At 42.0% G+C, this 14305-nt stretch overlaps 1 protein-coding gene across 3 annotated transcripts in view; it reads left to right on the top strand.

Annotated features, from left to right (window-relative positions):
• Nucleotides 1-14305, top strand: part of RCAN1 (regulator of calcineurin 1) — a 35110-nt gene that overhangs the window by 13144 nt on the left and 7661 nt on the right. For 2 of the 3 annotated variants that reach the window (XR_014492420.1, XM_083361856.1), the window contains exon 2: nucleotides 13735-13908. Coding sequence is in view for 2 of the 3 variants with exons in the window: in XM_083361856.1 (XP_083217982.1) it covers nucleotides 13735-13908 (174 nt within the window). In the remaining variant the exon portion in view is untranslated. Of the gene's footprint in view, nucleotides 1-7664; nucleotides 7963-13734; nucleotides 13909-14305 lie in introns of those variants that run through there. The other variant, XM_083361857.1, reaches the window with a different exon arrangement.

Below are 14305 nucleotides of genomic sequence, written 5' to 3'. Positions count from 1 at the left end.
TCCATAGTATTATGCCATTCATGTGACTCAGTTTAAAAAGGCTGTTCACAAGTTATTGGCCAACTTTCCAATTTATTATAATTTTCCAGCAATCCATTCTTGGGTACAGCTTGCCGTGCTTAAGTTTTTCCTCAAACAGGAAACTTAGGAGCGTAAAGGAAAGTACATACAGATTTGGTTGTTAATTAACCTAGGAAAATTATGTGGAGCTATTTTTAAAAACGTGAGATGAAAAGCTTAGTTATGGTCTACTACTCCATTTCTAGAGCTCAAATTTAGTGCAGTGGTTAAGGCATCAAACTAGTAATTGGGAAGTTGTGAATTCTAATTCAGTCTTGGGCATGAAGCTAGCTGGGTGACTTTGGCCCAATCACATTGTCTCAGCCCGAAGAAGAAAGCAGTGGCAAACCACTTCCAAAAATCTTGCAAAATACTCTGCATGGATTTAGCCACCAGAATCAAGACTGACTCGAAGGTGCACATGTACAATTGACTTTATTCTGTTTCATATGTTTCATTCATGAAACATGTACATTCAGGTGTATCCTGCCAAACCCTTCTAGGTTTACCAAACCCCAGAATACCTTAGTTGCTCCAACTTCATATGAAGCCAAATGAAGATGGGATAGGTAGATCATGGTTGGTATATATCATGGGTGTCAAACTGCCAGCCCGCGGGCCAGTTGTGTCATACGGAGGCCGCACCCACCCCAGCTCCGGCAATGCAAAAAAAGTTGCAATATGTTGCGACACATTGTGTGATGCAGCGACTTTGACACCCGTGGTGTATATGAACGCTGTCTTTTCTCCTCTCCCAAGCAATTCCCCAGTTAGGCGTCTTTGAGTCAGGATTAGCTTCTGGTGACTGCATGTTTGCCATCTGCAGTTCAACGTCTATATCAAAATTGCCCCCGTAGGTGATTCTGAACTTTATTTTGGGAAAATAAATTGACCAATTGTAAGGTATGTTGGGGGAGTAGTAAAGCAGCAACTGAAGCATCTACCAACCTATTTTATGAAAATGTGGATCTTTTATTTAAAAGAATGTTTCTATATGGTGAAATCTTTTGTTTCCAGGAATGTAAGTGGTCTAAAACCATGATGAATTCCCAGTGATAAATCTGATGAAGAACATCAGTCCTTGATTTGAACTAAGTATATTATGTTAAAGCAGACTGATATTTTGTTTTTAACCATTGTGTTTCAGAGAATGTTTGCTACCTCAGATGTCTTCTAATAAGATTACATTCTGTAATACTGCTTGTTTAGTGCAAAATTTGAAAAATCTGGTTGAAGTCTTTTTTTCCACATTAGAGTCATTCATTTTGGACTTTTCTTCATGTAATAATTGGGCGCCTAGCTTTATTTCCCCTTGTGGAATTGCTCTTAAGTATAATTCAAATAAGGGACGCGGTGGCTCAGTGGGTTAGGACGCTGAGCTTGTCGATCGGAAGGTCGGCAGTTTGGCGGGTCGAATCCCGAGTGCCGCGTAGCAGAGTGAGCGCCTGTTACTCGTCCCAGCTTCTGCCCACCTAGCAGTTCGAAAGCACGTAAAAATGCAAGTAGAAAAATAGGGACCGCTACGGTGGGAAGGTAACAGCGTTCCGTGCGCCTTTGGCGTCTAGTCATGCCGGCCACATGACCACGGAGACGTCCTCGGACAAGCGCTGGCTCTTCGGCTATGAAACGGAGATGAGCACCGGCCCCTAGAGTTGGAAACGACTAGCACGCATGTGCGGGGGAACCTTTACCTTTACCTTTTATAATTCAAATGGAAGGGCTGGTATAGAACAAAATTCAGGCTATTCTGTGCTAGTTAAACTAGTTAACTATTTCTTCCCGGCCCTGTCCTCAGTGCTGGTCTTAATCTTCAAGGCTTCTCTTTATTTTTTTTTTTATCTCAAGGACCATCTGTGCTTATTATTAAGATTAATTTTGTAGACCATTTTGCTAATGCCATCTTTTGGCAAGTACAGACAGCAGCAGTCTAGATGAAGGATTTTAATAACAATCATTGTTATTAAAATCCTTCATCATTGTTATTGCTAAGCTTGTAAGCCGCCCTGAGTCTTCGGAGAAGGGCGGGATATAAATGGAATAAAAATTAAAAAAAAATTGTGAAACCTTAGAAACCACCAGTACAACTGGAAGCTCACTTTTTCCAGGAACTAAAAGATTTGTTTATTTAAGTAATCTTTTTTTGGGGGGGGGAGTGTTTGTGGTTATTTAATTTGATATGATGGATTGTTAAAAACTATATTTGTTACGGTGGCTTCCAAATCAATTTAAAAATATAGATAGCAATAATAAAAACTTAACTATCAATCTACAACTGAGAATTAATTAAAGAAATGCCAAAGCTCAGTGTAATGCCATATAAAGCTAATCAATCTAGATTAGATAAGTAATCACATCGGAAATCACTTCAAAATCCCAGGTAAATTACCTTGAGTTTCATGATAGATGAAATATGTAAAAGCTTTTATTTTAAGTTTGTGTGGTAAAGTTGATAAGATGCTGCTAAGCTTTGTTTTATTTGTATAAAGTAAATTGCCAGCAGTTTTATTTCAAAAAATTTTCAAAGGTAACAGAGATTGTGGAAGATTGGTTTAATGTTGATTGTGACTTCTCATAATCTCAAAGCTAGTATAATTTTGTAATAACCATAGTTTTGTGTGCTTCATGGAGCTTTATGGTGCAGCTGGATCAGCAGAACAAATGGAACTTATAATGAATTATTTGCAGTGTTTCTCCATGAAATTCATAGCTATTGCTTTTTAAATCTTCCTCCCTCCCCAAACAAAATCTAGAAAAGGTAACTTTCTTTTAATGCTTAACTATTCACAATTCGATTTTTGTTATTCTTGTTATTGAAACAGCATGCTAAATTTACACAATAGTAAAAATTTAAAGCTTATAAAGCCTAAAATAATAAAGGATAAAGGATACCGTATTTTCCGTATAAGACGACTTTTGAACCCCTGAAAATCTTCTCAAAAGTTGGGGGGTCGTCTTATACGCCGGGTCGTCTTATATGCCGGAAAAAAAACAAATCAGTCGAGCGTACTTTCTTGCAAAGCCGGGCCGCCCCGTGCAACTGAGCTATCTCCGGCACGGCTCTGGGACACGGCTGGGCAGGAGCATCGGGCGGCTCTCCCCACGCGAAGCTTTGCAGGTAACTCGCGGGCTAGGGAGCGGCGCCCTCTGCACGCCCGCAGACCCGGAGCCGCGGCGGAGAGGCGCTTTTTCCCTTTCCCTTCATGGGGGGGTGGTGTGCGCCTCTCCAGGGACTGCTGGGTGGGCCGCATGAAGCCGAGCGGCGCTTCCCGCGCGAGTGGCTCGGCAGAGGCGCTGGGAGAGGCCGGGGAGCGAGGCGGGCTGGCGGACAAAGGCGAAAGGGGCGTGCCTGTGCTGAAGGTTCTCCCAGAGCCTGGCCTGGGGCGGGGGCTAGGGAGTGGCGCCCTCTGCACGCCCACGGACCCGGAGCCGCGGCGGAGAGGCGCTTTTTCCCTTTCCCTTCATGGGGGGGTGGTGTGCACCTCTCCAGGGACTGCTGGGTGGGCCGCGTGAAGCCGAGCGGCGCTTCCCGCGCAAGTGGCTCGGCAGAGGCACTGGGAGAGGCCGGGGAGCGAGGCGGGCTGGCGGACAAAGGCGAGAGGGGCGTGCCTGTGCTGAAGGTTCTCCCGGAGCCTGGCCTGGGGTGGGGGCGGCGCCCCCTGGGCCTGCTTTCCCCCTCTGGCCCCGCTCCTCCCCTGTGCCTGCCGCTCTTCTCGGCCTGGCTTGGGGCTGCGGCTGCCGGCCCCTTGTTCCGGGAAGCCCCGCGAGGAACCATGTGGCTTTTTGCAGTTCTGAAGGTATAGGCTTAGCTTCCTGTTTGGCGGGGCCTTCCAGCAGCTGCAACATTCGAGCAAACTCGCATGGGGCAAAGAGGGAAGGAAGGAGACTTGGGGAGCCTAACTTTTGGGGACCAGCAACTTGGGAAAGCTGTACCCTCAGGCTTCCTTCCGGACTCACCTGTCACCAGCACCGCTCTTCCCCCCGCGGGGATGCTCTTCCACCGTGCGGTGCTGGCCGAGACGAGCCAGCAGGCAGCCGCCGTGAGCGCGGTGCTGAGGGGTAGCGGCAGGACGGCCTGGCCCAGTGCCTGCAGGACGGCCAGCAGCCCCACACGCATGCGCAGCAGCAGCCGCCGGCTCAGCAACAGGTCGGAGCGCAGGAGCCGCACCGCCAGGCTGCCCAGGAAAAGCAGCCACACTGAGAGGCTGCACACCCAGGCCAGCTCCATGAGGGGCAGGGCGGGAAGCCGGCCGGGAAGAGGGACCGGGAGCCCGGGCCGAGCGCGCCTCGGCCGACAGTGAGAGGGAAGCGGCACGTGAGTTCTAAAAAAGAGGCTGTGGGCGGAGCTGCCCCACCCTGCGCCAAATGGGAGATGTTCAAGGCCTGGGGGGGGAAGCAGGAGGGGCGCCGGCCGTGGCGGGGTGGCGGCTGCCCTCCGGCGCTGCCTGCCGCCCGGGAAACGCTGCGCCTCGGGGGCCGGCAGAAGTGCGGGAGGGCCGGCGGGTAAGTATTTTCCGGCGTATAAGACAAAACCTTCAAAATCTTCTTAAAAGTAGGGGGTCGTCTTATACGCCGGGTCGTCTTATACGCCGGAAAATACGGTATTTGCCTGGTTTTGAAGATATATTAAGGTAGGCACTTGGGAAAGCAGAGGACAGCTGATGAGCCAAAGCTAAGAAAACTATCACCCACACTATTATGTTTGAGAGGATTCAGAGAAGAGGCCTTTATTTCAGGGTTTGAAAAAGTAAATACTGAAACATTAAAACTAAAAACTAAATGTTATCACAGTTTTCTGATTTAAAATATAAATTTAGTAAATAAAATAAAATGGCACTTGTGAGTTTAGGGTTAGGATTGATTATTACCTCAGGTATTTTCAAAGGGCAGTAGCCCTGATTTTAATTGTTCTGATTACTAATTACAAACTACTGGACACAAACAGGAAAGAAGTGTAATTCAACCAAACTGCTCCATTAAAAGAATACCCAAAATAGATTTATTGCTCTCCATGTATAAATACATAAAAAGTAAAACATACAGCCCACAAAAATGTTTGAACATTTCTTTGAAAGATAGATGATTTACAATTTTGTTAACTAAACACTGCAAAAACATTGTTAAGGTCAAATATAAATCCAAGATGGGAAAAAAATTGCATTCCATATAATAATACGTAGAAAAGGGAATGAAAATGCAGAAAAAATAGATTTGGATCCAAAGGAGCTATTCTGTTTTTGAGTCCAGTGGAGCTTCCATAAACTGTAGTGTTCGTATATATTCAGATGAGAATAGAGAGAGAGAATAAATATCATTTTCTTAGCTCTCCAGGTAATTTCTAGCCATTCATGGGGAATGCTTAATTTTGTCATCAAATCAAATTAATGTTTGCAATAAAGCTCAAAGTGTACAATAAGAAGATAATACTAATTAAAAGTAATTTCTCTTTCATTTTTAAAATTATGCTTTTAGGTTACTTTCATTCTGAAAATAGTACGCTCTTACTAGCTATTGAAACATTACTTCAAGTAATAGCTAGATTCTGTGTTGCACGATTCCACTAATAATAATTGTCTTTTCCAAACCCCAAATGTGTTCTCCTCCATAGTAGATGAAACGACTTGTCAGCAAAAAAATGGCAAGGATAGTGAAATAAAATAACTATTAGCTAATGGATCACAGTCTGATGAGTAAATATTTCAAATTATTTATATTTACTTAGGCTTAATATAATAAAAATAGGCAAGATGTTTTGGGTAAGAAATGTATCTATTTCAATTTTGAAATTTTCCAAAGGAAGCTTAGGTTGGTTTTATATTTAATATATGTAATAACATGTATGTAATATATGTAATAATATGTAAGTGAAAGTTTTTCCTTTTAATTTTTGTAATTAGTCTACTTGATCAAGTACACCTTAAGATTGTGATTTTTTTTCCTAAATAGACTTGAGTAACAAAAAATAGGGATGGAAAATATTCTCAGAGAAACATGAATTAACATACCATGAATATTTGGGTTTCAAGTGCAGTGTATAAGTATCTGAGGAGGAGGAGGAGGACAAAAACGTGTTATTGATGTCTAAAGCATTCAGTAAAAACTGTTACTTTTCCCCCCTAATCTTCATATATGATAATATTTATCTAAATATTTATTTAGATAATATTTATCTAAAAGTGCCTCTACAATCAACAGACCTGAAATTTAAACAGGCAAGTTAGGTACTTCAGTAAGGTAATATCTGTCCTTCAGCCAATATGTTATGCAGAGGAATTAAAATAAGTCTGCTGTATTGTGGACTCTAAACCTAGGCTGGGTGAGAGATTTAGATGAAATACACTAAACATAAATGACAACTTGCCAAAATTCATTTGTGACCAATTAAAAAGGATCTCCATCCAAATGTATTTGCCTTACTTTTAACTGGGTGAGCATCTTAAGTTTACCTATTTCACAGCAGTACAGGTAGTCCTCGGCTTACGACCGTAATTAAACCCAACGTTTCTGACGTTAAGTGAAACATTTGTTAAGTGAGTTTTGCTCCATTTTATGAATTTTCTTGCCACAACTGTAGAATGAATCACTGAAGTTGTTAAGGGCATCTGGCTTCCCCATTGACTTTGTTTGTCAGAAGGTCACAGGAGGGGATCATCTGAATTTTGATCATGTGACCATGGGGATCCTACAATTGTCGTAAGTGTGAAAAACGGTCATAAGTAACTTTTTCAACCCCCATTATAACTTCGAACACTTAATCCTCAATGAGGATTATCTGGAATCTAAATCCTGTATTGAAAGCTTGAACATGAACTTAATTAAAGCTGATGGAATTCAAGTATTTCCTGTTCCTTCAACTTACCTGTCTTGCATACAGTAGAAAATATCTGAATGCTTCAACAGTGTTAAGTCTTCACCTTTTAATAATTGTACAGAAATATATGATGCAATTTAAAAGCAAGTGAAACATTCCACTGTTTTTCTTAACAGTGAAAGGGTATGAAGCAGTAATTGAAAGCAGTGAAGTATTGGAGTGATGAGTTCCCACTTGACTTGGCTTCATTGCATGGTATTAGGCCAGTAACTTAAAAGAGAAATGAGGCTCTTAGCCACAAAAGAGCCAGCATTCACTTGAGCGGATTTATTTTTTCTAGAATTCATTTTAAAACTAACTCAGTCATGGAAAATACAAGTTTAGGAGTGCTATATTTGTTTTATTAAGACCCGTGGGACTGAATTCTGAGTAAACATATATAGGCTTTGGCTGTATAGTGACTAAGATTTGTTCTTTAGTTTTCCAAAGTCTTGAAATATTTCCTGCCAGCTAATTACTGTTTACTGCAGCTAACCTTAGTCCTCAAATAGTAACTTTTTCCATCTTAAAGTGGGTTGTCCTATTCAAGTGAAGAGTCTGTTGTCTGAGTGCTAAATGGAGTTACTAGCAATGGAAACTATGCTGCAAGAGGAGTTGATAAAGCAGCTGCCTATGAAAACCTCGGCTGTTTTTTCCATACTCCAGAGCAAAGTTAATTAGCATAGGGAAACTGACTAACATGTTTACGTCACCTCTTTCCAGCTGAAGCTTACATTTTGTCCCTGACAGCCTGAAACTATGTGGCAGAACTTTGCTCAGGAATTTGCTGTCACATACAGGATGCTCTAAAACTTGGGGTGCTGGTTGTTGGTTTTTTTTTGTTCTTGCCGAGGGGCTGGACTTCGGTCTCTTTTATAAGCTGTCTTTCCAGTACTGAACTGCTTCTTCAAAAAGTGTTTTTCTTAGTCTTGTGCTGAGCTCCTGGCAGTCTTTACAAGAAAGCAAAAATGCATTTCAGGAACTTTGATTACATTTTTGGTTCCTTGATTGCTTGTGTTGCAGACAACAAGATTTTCAATCAACCTGAAATTAGGGTAAGACTTTTTGACATTAAAACTGCTTTAGGGAAGGCATATAGATAGCACACTGGGAAATGTGAGTGCATGGAGAACTTTGAATTGGTCAAAAAGTGAAGCAAAACAACAGATGCATTGTTAACATTTCAAGGTAGAGAAGATGATGTGCTTTTGATGTTTTTCTGTGATGTAGAAATTTCTCATGTTGTTAGATTGCAAGATCATAAAGAATCTTAAAATATTCTGTTAATTAATTGCAAGTTGTCAAGTATTTCTAGACAGAAGCTAAAATCTTTAATGCTTCCGTTGGTTATGCACGCAATGCTTCTGAGTGTGCTGGGAATTCAACAATATCAGTTGGCACTGTACAAATAACTGGAATAGAAGAATTAAAGATTAACAGTATATCTTGTCCAAGATAAAGCAACACGGAATTCCATGGGATATATTCTTATTACATCATAGATTGGTAGCCTAATAATATTAAAAATTCTTCAACCATTACGAACTCCAGCAGAAATGTACATTTATCTAGGGAATTTTTGGAATTTAACGTCATTTTCATTAGATTAACATTATAACGTTTTATAATTTTTCCATAATGTATGTTATATTTTGTTTCATTTCCAATATCTTCCTTTATGCTTTATTTGTCTTTTAATTTTATTTTTCCTCTATTCTCATTGATGAAAATAAGATGCAGGAGTATTTTGGGGTGGGAGTTAACAACATGGATATTGTGACTTAAACTTTAAAGAACAATCATTCCTTTTATCTATATCTCCGTTCCTTGGGCTTCAAATAACTGTTTTATAAAGGAGCAGCCTCACATTTTCCTGAATGTTTTAATTTTTAAGGATGTTCAAAATTTCATATAAATGCTAAAATAATTATAATTCTAAAATGAAATAAAATAATTACTAAAAAAATTATATTATTTTAAGATGTAATTAAATAATTACAGGTGTCGGAACAGAGGGCCGTATCGATCTCAGGGAAGGCCTCTCCGCTACTTGCAAGCGGTGAGGCGTTCCGACCCTCTTGTTCTACCCCGAGGTCCCGGGAGTGAGGATGTGCAGCCTCCTGAGCTCCGGCTGGTGTACCTGAATGCCAGGTCTGTCGTTAATAAAGCTCCTCTCGTCCGTGACTTGGTCGAGGGTGAGCAGGCAGACCTGGCTTGCATCACGGAGACTTGGTTGGGCCCAGAGGGCGGTATTCCTCTGGCTGATCTCTGCCCACCAGGTTTCCGGGTGCTACACCGGCCTCGGGCTCAGGGTAGGGGTGGGGGAGTGGCTGTTGTTATGAGGGAGACCTTAGCTCCGCGGGAGGCCACCGTTCCGCAGATAGTCGGGTGTGAGTCTCTCTTCTTGAGATGCGGCCCTGGTGCGCAGTTGGGCTTGCTGCTGGTGTACCTTTCGCCTAGTCATGCAGCAGCAGCCCTGCCTGAGCTTCTCGATGTCCTCTCTGGGTTGGTGGTTGAGTTCCCGAAACTTATAGTTTTGGGGGACTTCAATCTACCATCTCTGGGAGGATCATCTGAGTTGGCTCGGGAGTTCATGGCTTCCATGACGGCCATGGACCTGACGCAAGTAATTTCAGGACCGACTCATGAGGGAGGCCACACCCTTGACCTAGTTTTCTTATCTGGTCGGTGGTTAGATGATCTTGGTGGGGGCTCTCCAATTATTATGCCCCTGTCATGGACTGATCATCATCTCCTGCGGCTGGTCTTCCGTTTTGCCTCCCCCCGCCGTGGGTGTGTGGAACCAGTTAGATGGTACCGCCCCAGACGCTTAATGGATTCCGCAAGATTCCAGGCAGCGCTGGGGTCCCCACCTGCCTCCCCCACTCACAGCTCGGCAGATGCCTTAGTGGAAGCTTGGGAAAGGGCAGCCACTGAGGCTCTTGACCGAGTTGTACCCTTGCGGCCCCTGACCCGATGCAGATCCCGTCGAGCTCCATGGTTCTCCGCGGAGCTCCGGGAGATGAAGCGCCGGAGACGGGGCCTAGAGAGCGGTTGGAGGTCCAGCCGATCCGAATCCGACCGATTGCGACTAAGAACCCATATTAGGTCTTATCTCGCTGCGATAAGGGTGGCGAGGTCCAATCACTTCGCTACCCTTATCGCGTCCGCAGATAATCGCCCGGCCGCTCTGTTTAGGGTGAGTTTGTGGAGTTCCTCAGGGGTCGGTCCTCTCGCCTCTCCTGTTCAACATCTATATGAAACCGCTGGGTGAGATCATTCGTGGCTTTGGAGTTGGGTATCATCAGTATGTTGATGATACCCAGCTTTTTCTTTCTACCCCAAACCACCCCAGTGATGCCCTCAACGTGATGTCCCGTTGCCTGGAGGCGGTTCGGGTCTGGATGGGGAGGAACAGACTTCGACTCAATCCCGACAAGACCGAGTGGCTTTGCATACCTTCATCCCGGGTCTATTCGGATATTCCATCTCTTTCTATGGGGGGTGAATTATTACCCCCCGTAGATAGGGCTCGCAACTTGGGAGTCCTCCTAGATTCACGGCTTACCTTGGAAGATCACATGGTGGCCGTGACTAGGGGGGCTTTCGCCCAGGTTCGCCTGGTGCGCCAGTTGCGGCCCTATCTAAGCCGGGATGATTTATGCACGGTCACTCACGCGCTCGTGACCTCTCGTCTAGACTACTGCAACGCTCTCTACATGGGGCTTCCCTTGAGGACCACCCGGAGGCTCCAGCTGGTACAGAATGCAGCCGCGAGAGTTGTGTTGGGAGTCTCCCGATACTCCCATGTGACACCTCTGCTCCGTGAGCTGCATTGGTTGCCAGTTGTCTTCCGGGTGAGATTCAAGGTGCTAGTAATGGTGTTTAAAGCCCTCCATGGCATGGGGCCGGAGTACCTCAGGGAACATCTGCTGCCGGCATCAAGCTCCCTGCGCCCTGTGCGTTTCCCACAGAGAGGGCCTCCTCAGGGTGCCACCGGTCAGAGAATGCCGTCTTGTGGCCCCCAGGGGGAGATCCTTCTCTGTGGGCGCCCCGGAGCTATGGAACCAGTTACCGGTTGAGCTCCGGACGGCGCCCGATCTGCGCTCCTTTCGCCGCGATCTGAAAACATACTTGTTCGAGCAAGCCGGCCTGGCATGAGGGGGATTGGTGGGGTTTTTTATCATTTTTATTGGGTTTTTACTATGTATTAATTGTATTTTAATCGGGCATGTATTTAATTATCTTTTAATTTTTGTACATTTCTGTGTTTTATTCTTGCCCTGTACACCGCCCTGAGTCCTCAGGGAGACGGGCGGTATAGAAATATTAATAAATTAAATTAAATTAAATTAAATTTCTATGTTAATAATTTTATTGTTGATTTGAATATTTTATCAACTCTAATATTTTAAAAATTCTAATCATTCAGTCACAAGTTAATTTTTCAGGTTAGCTAAAGTAAGATTATTATATTTTGCTCCTGGTGGTAAATAAAAAGGAAGATATAAAAACACTGTCTCCTTCTAAATTCCACTCCTAGTGGAAGATAGCATCTGTTTTTATTAATGTTGGAAAAATAAATGTGGGTTGAATATGTGCTTGACATTTCTAATGGCATATTCCAATAGCAGTGCCTCAGTAGGAAAGGCAGTTGTTGGCAGATTTATGTACATGAAGGCAGACAGTAAAAGTTATATTATTGGGGGCCAGCAACTGTTGTATTTATGAAGTTCTTTTTAAATGCAGACTTCACTTAAGCCAATGAAGCACCCAATATCCTCATTAAACTATATCTAGTTGTACCTTGCATCGTCACCCTAGTTTTGCATATTTCTTATATTGGAACATATGATTGTGATGTGCTATATAGTTTCTCTAGAGTTGTTGATAGACCAAAACAGCATTAACAACTTCTTGGCAGACCCAGCGTATAGGTCTATCTATAGCTACACAGCAAGCAAGAAGAGGGACAGTAAAGTAGCATATAATTTTCATTTCAGGTATGACTAGGAAAGACAAAGAGTGAGTTAGATGTTCTGATTTTGTAAGAAGCAGTTAGTTCACTTTGTAGCTGATGCTGATTTCCCTGGCACAGGATGATAGTGAAATAGAAATATATCTTGTTAAACATTTTTCATAGATGTGTTAAACTACGTCAGTAATACATTCAGTATAGCTTTAGTTTTCTTTTATATATTATAACGCTAACGGCTACTTATATGGCTAACAATGCAGCTCGTAGTTAAATTTTACACTTTAGTTACTGTTTTTGAAATAATTGTCATTTGAATGGATGATATAAGTAAAATTTGCAGCCCTGCCCAATAGATAATCTTCCAAAGGACATTGAAAAATAATGTTGATAGTAATTGTATTTAATAACACCGGTATATACGCTGCCTTATTGTTCTTTTCTTTCAATTCACTTAGCTTGTTGGGAGATTTTTGTTATCGTTGCTAAGTCATGCAATAACTGTATAGCCTTTGTGTATTATGGATAACAGAATTGGAGGATTTCCTCCAAGGGATTCAGAATTTGATCTGTTCTCTACCCTGCAACTGTAACAAAACGAAGAAAGAAAGATACGTTATGCATGAGTTGTAAATAGTCACTGTCTTACAAGGAAAGGAGTGTCTTTAGGCAATTTTCAATCTCTTCTCCGCATTCTGGTTAAGTTTGTGTGCTGTAGTCCATACTCTGTTGATGTTCATGTATAATTAGAATGGAAACCTGCCACTAGGGGTCTCTATTTCTATATAGAAATGAAGGCTGCCTTTACCTAGTTAAAAAAAAATAAAGGTGTGTGTAGCTTAGTACTGATGACAGATGTTCTTAAGAGAAAACAAAGTAGGGAAACCATGCAGAACATGGCTTCTTGGATTCTTTCTAGCCCTTTTGCCAGCAATGGCAGAAGGAAGCATTTCTTTTTAGCCCTTTTGCCAGCAATGGCAGAAGGAAGCATTTTTTTTCTTCTTTTATATTTTTATATTTTCTTCTCTTGTATTGTGTTATATCCATATGTGTTTATGCTTTCTTGCTGTGTTGTGTCTGCTGTGTTTTTGCCTATGTATGCATTGAAAACCGCAGAACAGTGGAGCGTATGCTCTTGAGTCAGGCAACCAGGAGGGAGGGTGGGGAACTAAGAATGGGGCATTCCCTGCATTTTGAGCTGCTCCTCAGTTGCCCCACCCAGAGGATTGTACTATTAACATTTTCTTTTTTTCTTTGCAGCCCCAAATTAAAATCTATCCTGAGAATACAGCTCTTCGTTGCAGTAATATACATAGCAAGGGGAATTTGTGATGGGGGGGGGAGAATGCTAATGCTACCAGGCATACAGGAAGGTGTGTGTGGGGGAGAATTGACCTTCCTGGGTGCAAGCTGACACCTAAGCAATTGGCAAATAAAGTGTAGAAGAAGACAGAGAAAGTTTGCTTTTAGGTTCTGCAAGAGATGTTGACAATGTGAGAGAGAACTGGGTCACTAAATTTGTTCTTATCTGCCTGTATATTTAATTACCGTACAAGGCAGATGAATAAATGTGGTTATTAACCATTTTCTCTTACAACTGGATTAAAAATTATAATTCAATAACAACAATTGGGCAAGGTCTTGGTAGCTATACTCAAAATTTGAAAGTCATAGGAGCCCAGGTGTACCGAAAATGTGCTTGTGTTTTGGTGTATAGTTGCATTTTTTTATGAATTGTACTTAATTCAGAAAGTGAAACTGTCTTGAAATACTTCTGGCTTTGTTTATGGATCAATAAATGATAGGCAGGAATGCTATATTCTTGTTAACTGTTCACATGTTTATTTTTCAGGGCAGATTTGAAGCTCTGTTTAGAACATATGACAAAGATGTCACCTTTCATTATTTCAAGAGTTTTAAAAGAATAAGGCTGAACTTCAGCAATCCTTTATCAGCAGCTGAGGTTAAAATTCAGTTACACAAGACAGAATTTCTTGGAAAGGAAATTAAACTATATTTTGCTCAGGTAAGTCAAGGTAATCTAACCAGTTATCGTTTAATAGCTTTTTAAATAGTTCTTATATTTTTATTTTTTTGCTTAGTTTCCCATTCCTCTATTGTACTGCAGTTAGAATACATCATGCCTACACAATATATGAACTAGAAATCGATGAAACTTGCATTATTCATGACTAAGATTCCCTTATTTCTATCTACTTTGCATGAATCTATTCATGTATCGCATCTACTATTTATTGGATTAGCTGATATTTTAAAACATTCAGAGATACTTCAGAAAAAAGGCATATGTTGCATGGTCTGCTTTTCCAAAAACATTTTATCTATTGACTCTCAAGTGATATTAATAGAGACTTTTGTAATTAGAGCTTCTGGACCATCAGTTGAAAATTAAATTCTGTAGA

This window comes from Vipera ursinii (assembly GCF_947247035.1).
Source record: "Vipera ursinii genome assembly, chromosome: 4".
In the NCBI taxonomy this organism is placed as follows: Eukaryota; Metazoa; Chordata; class Lepidosauria; order Squamata; family Viperidae; genus Vipera; species Vipera ursinii.
This window is presented reverse-complemented; position numbering and strand designations above follow the sequence as displayed.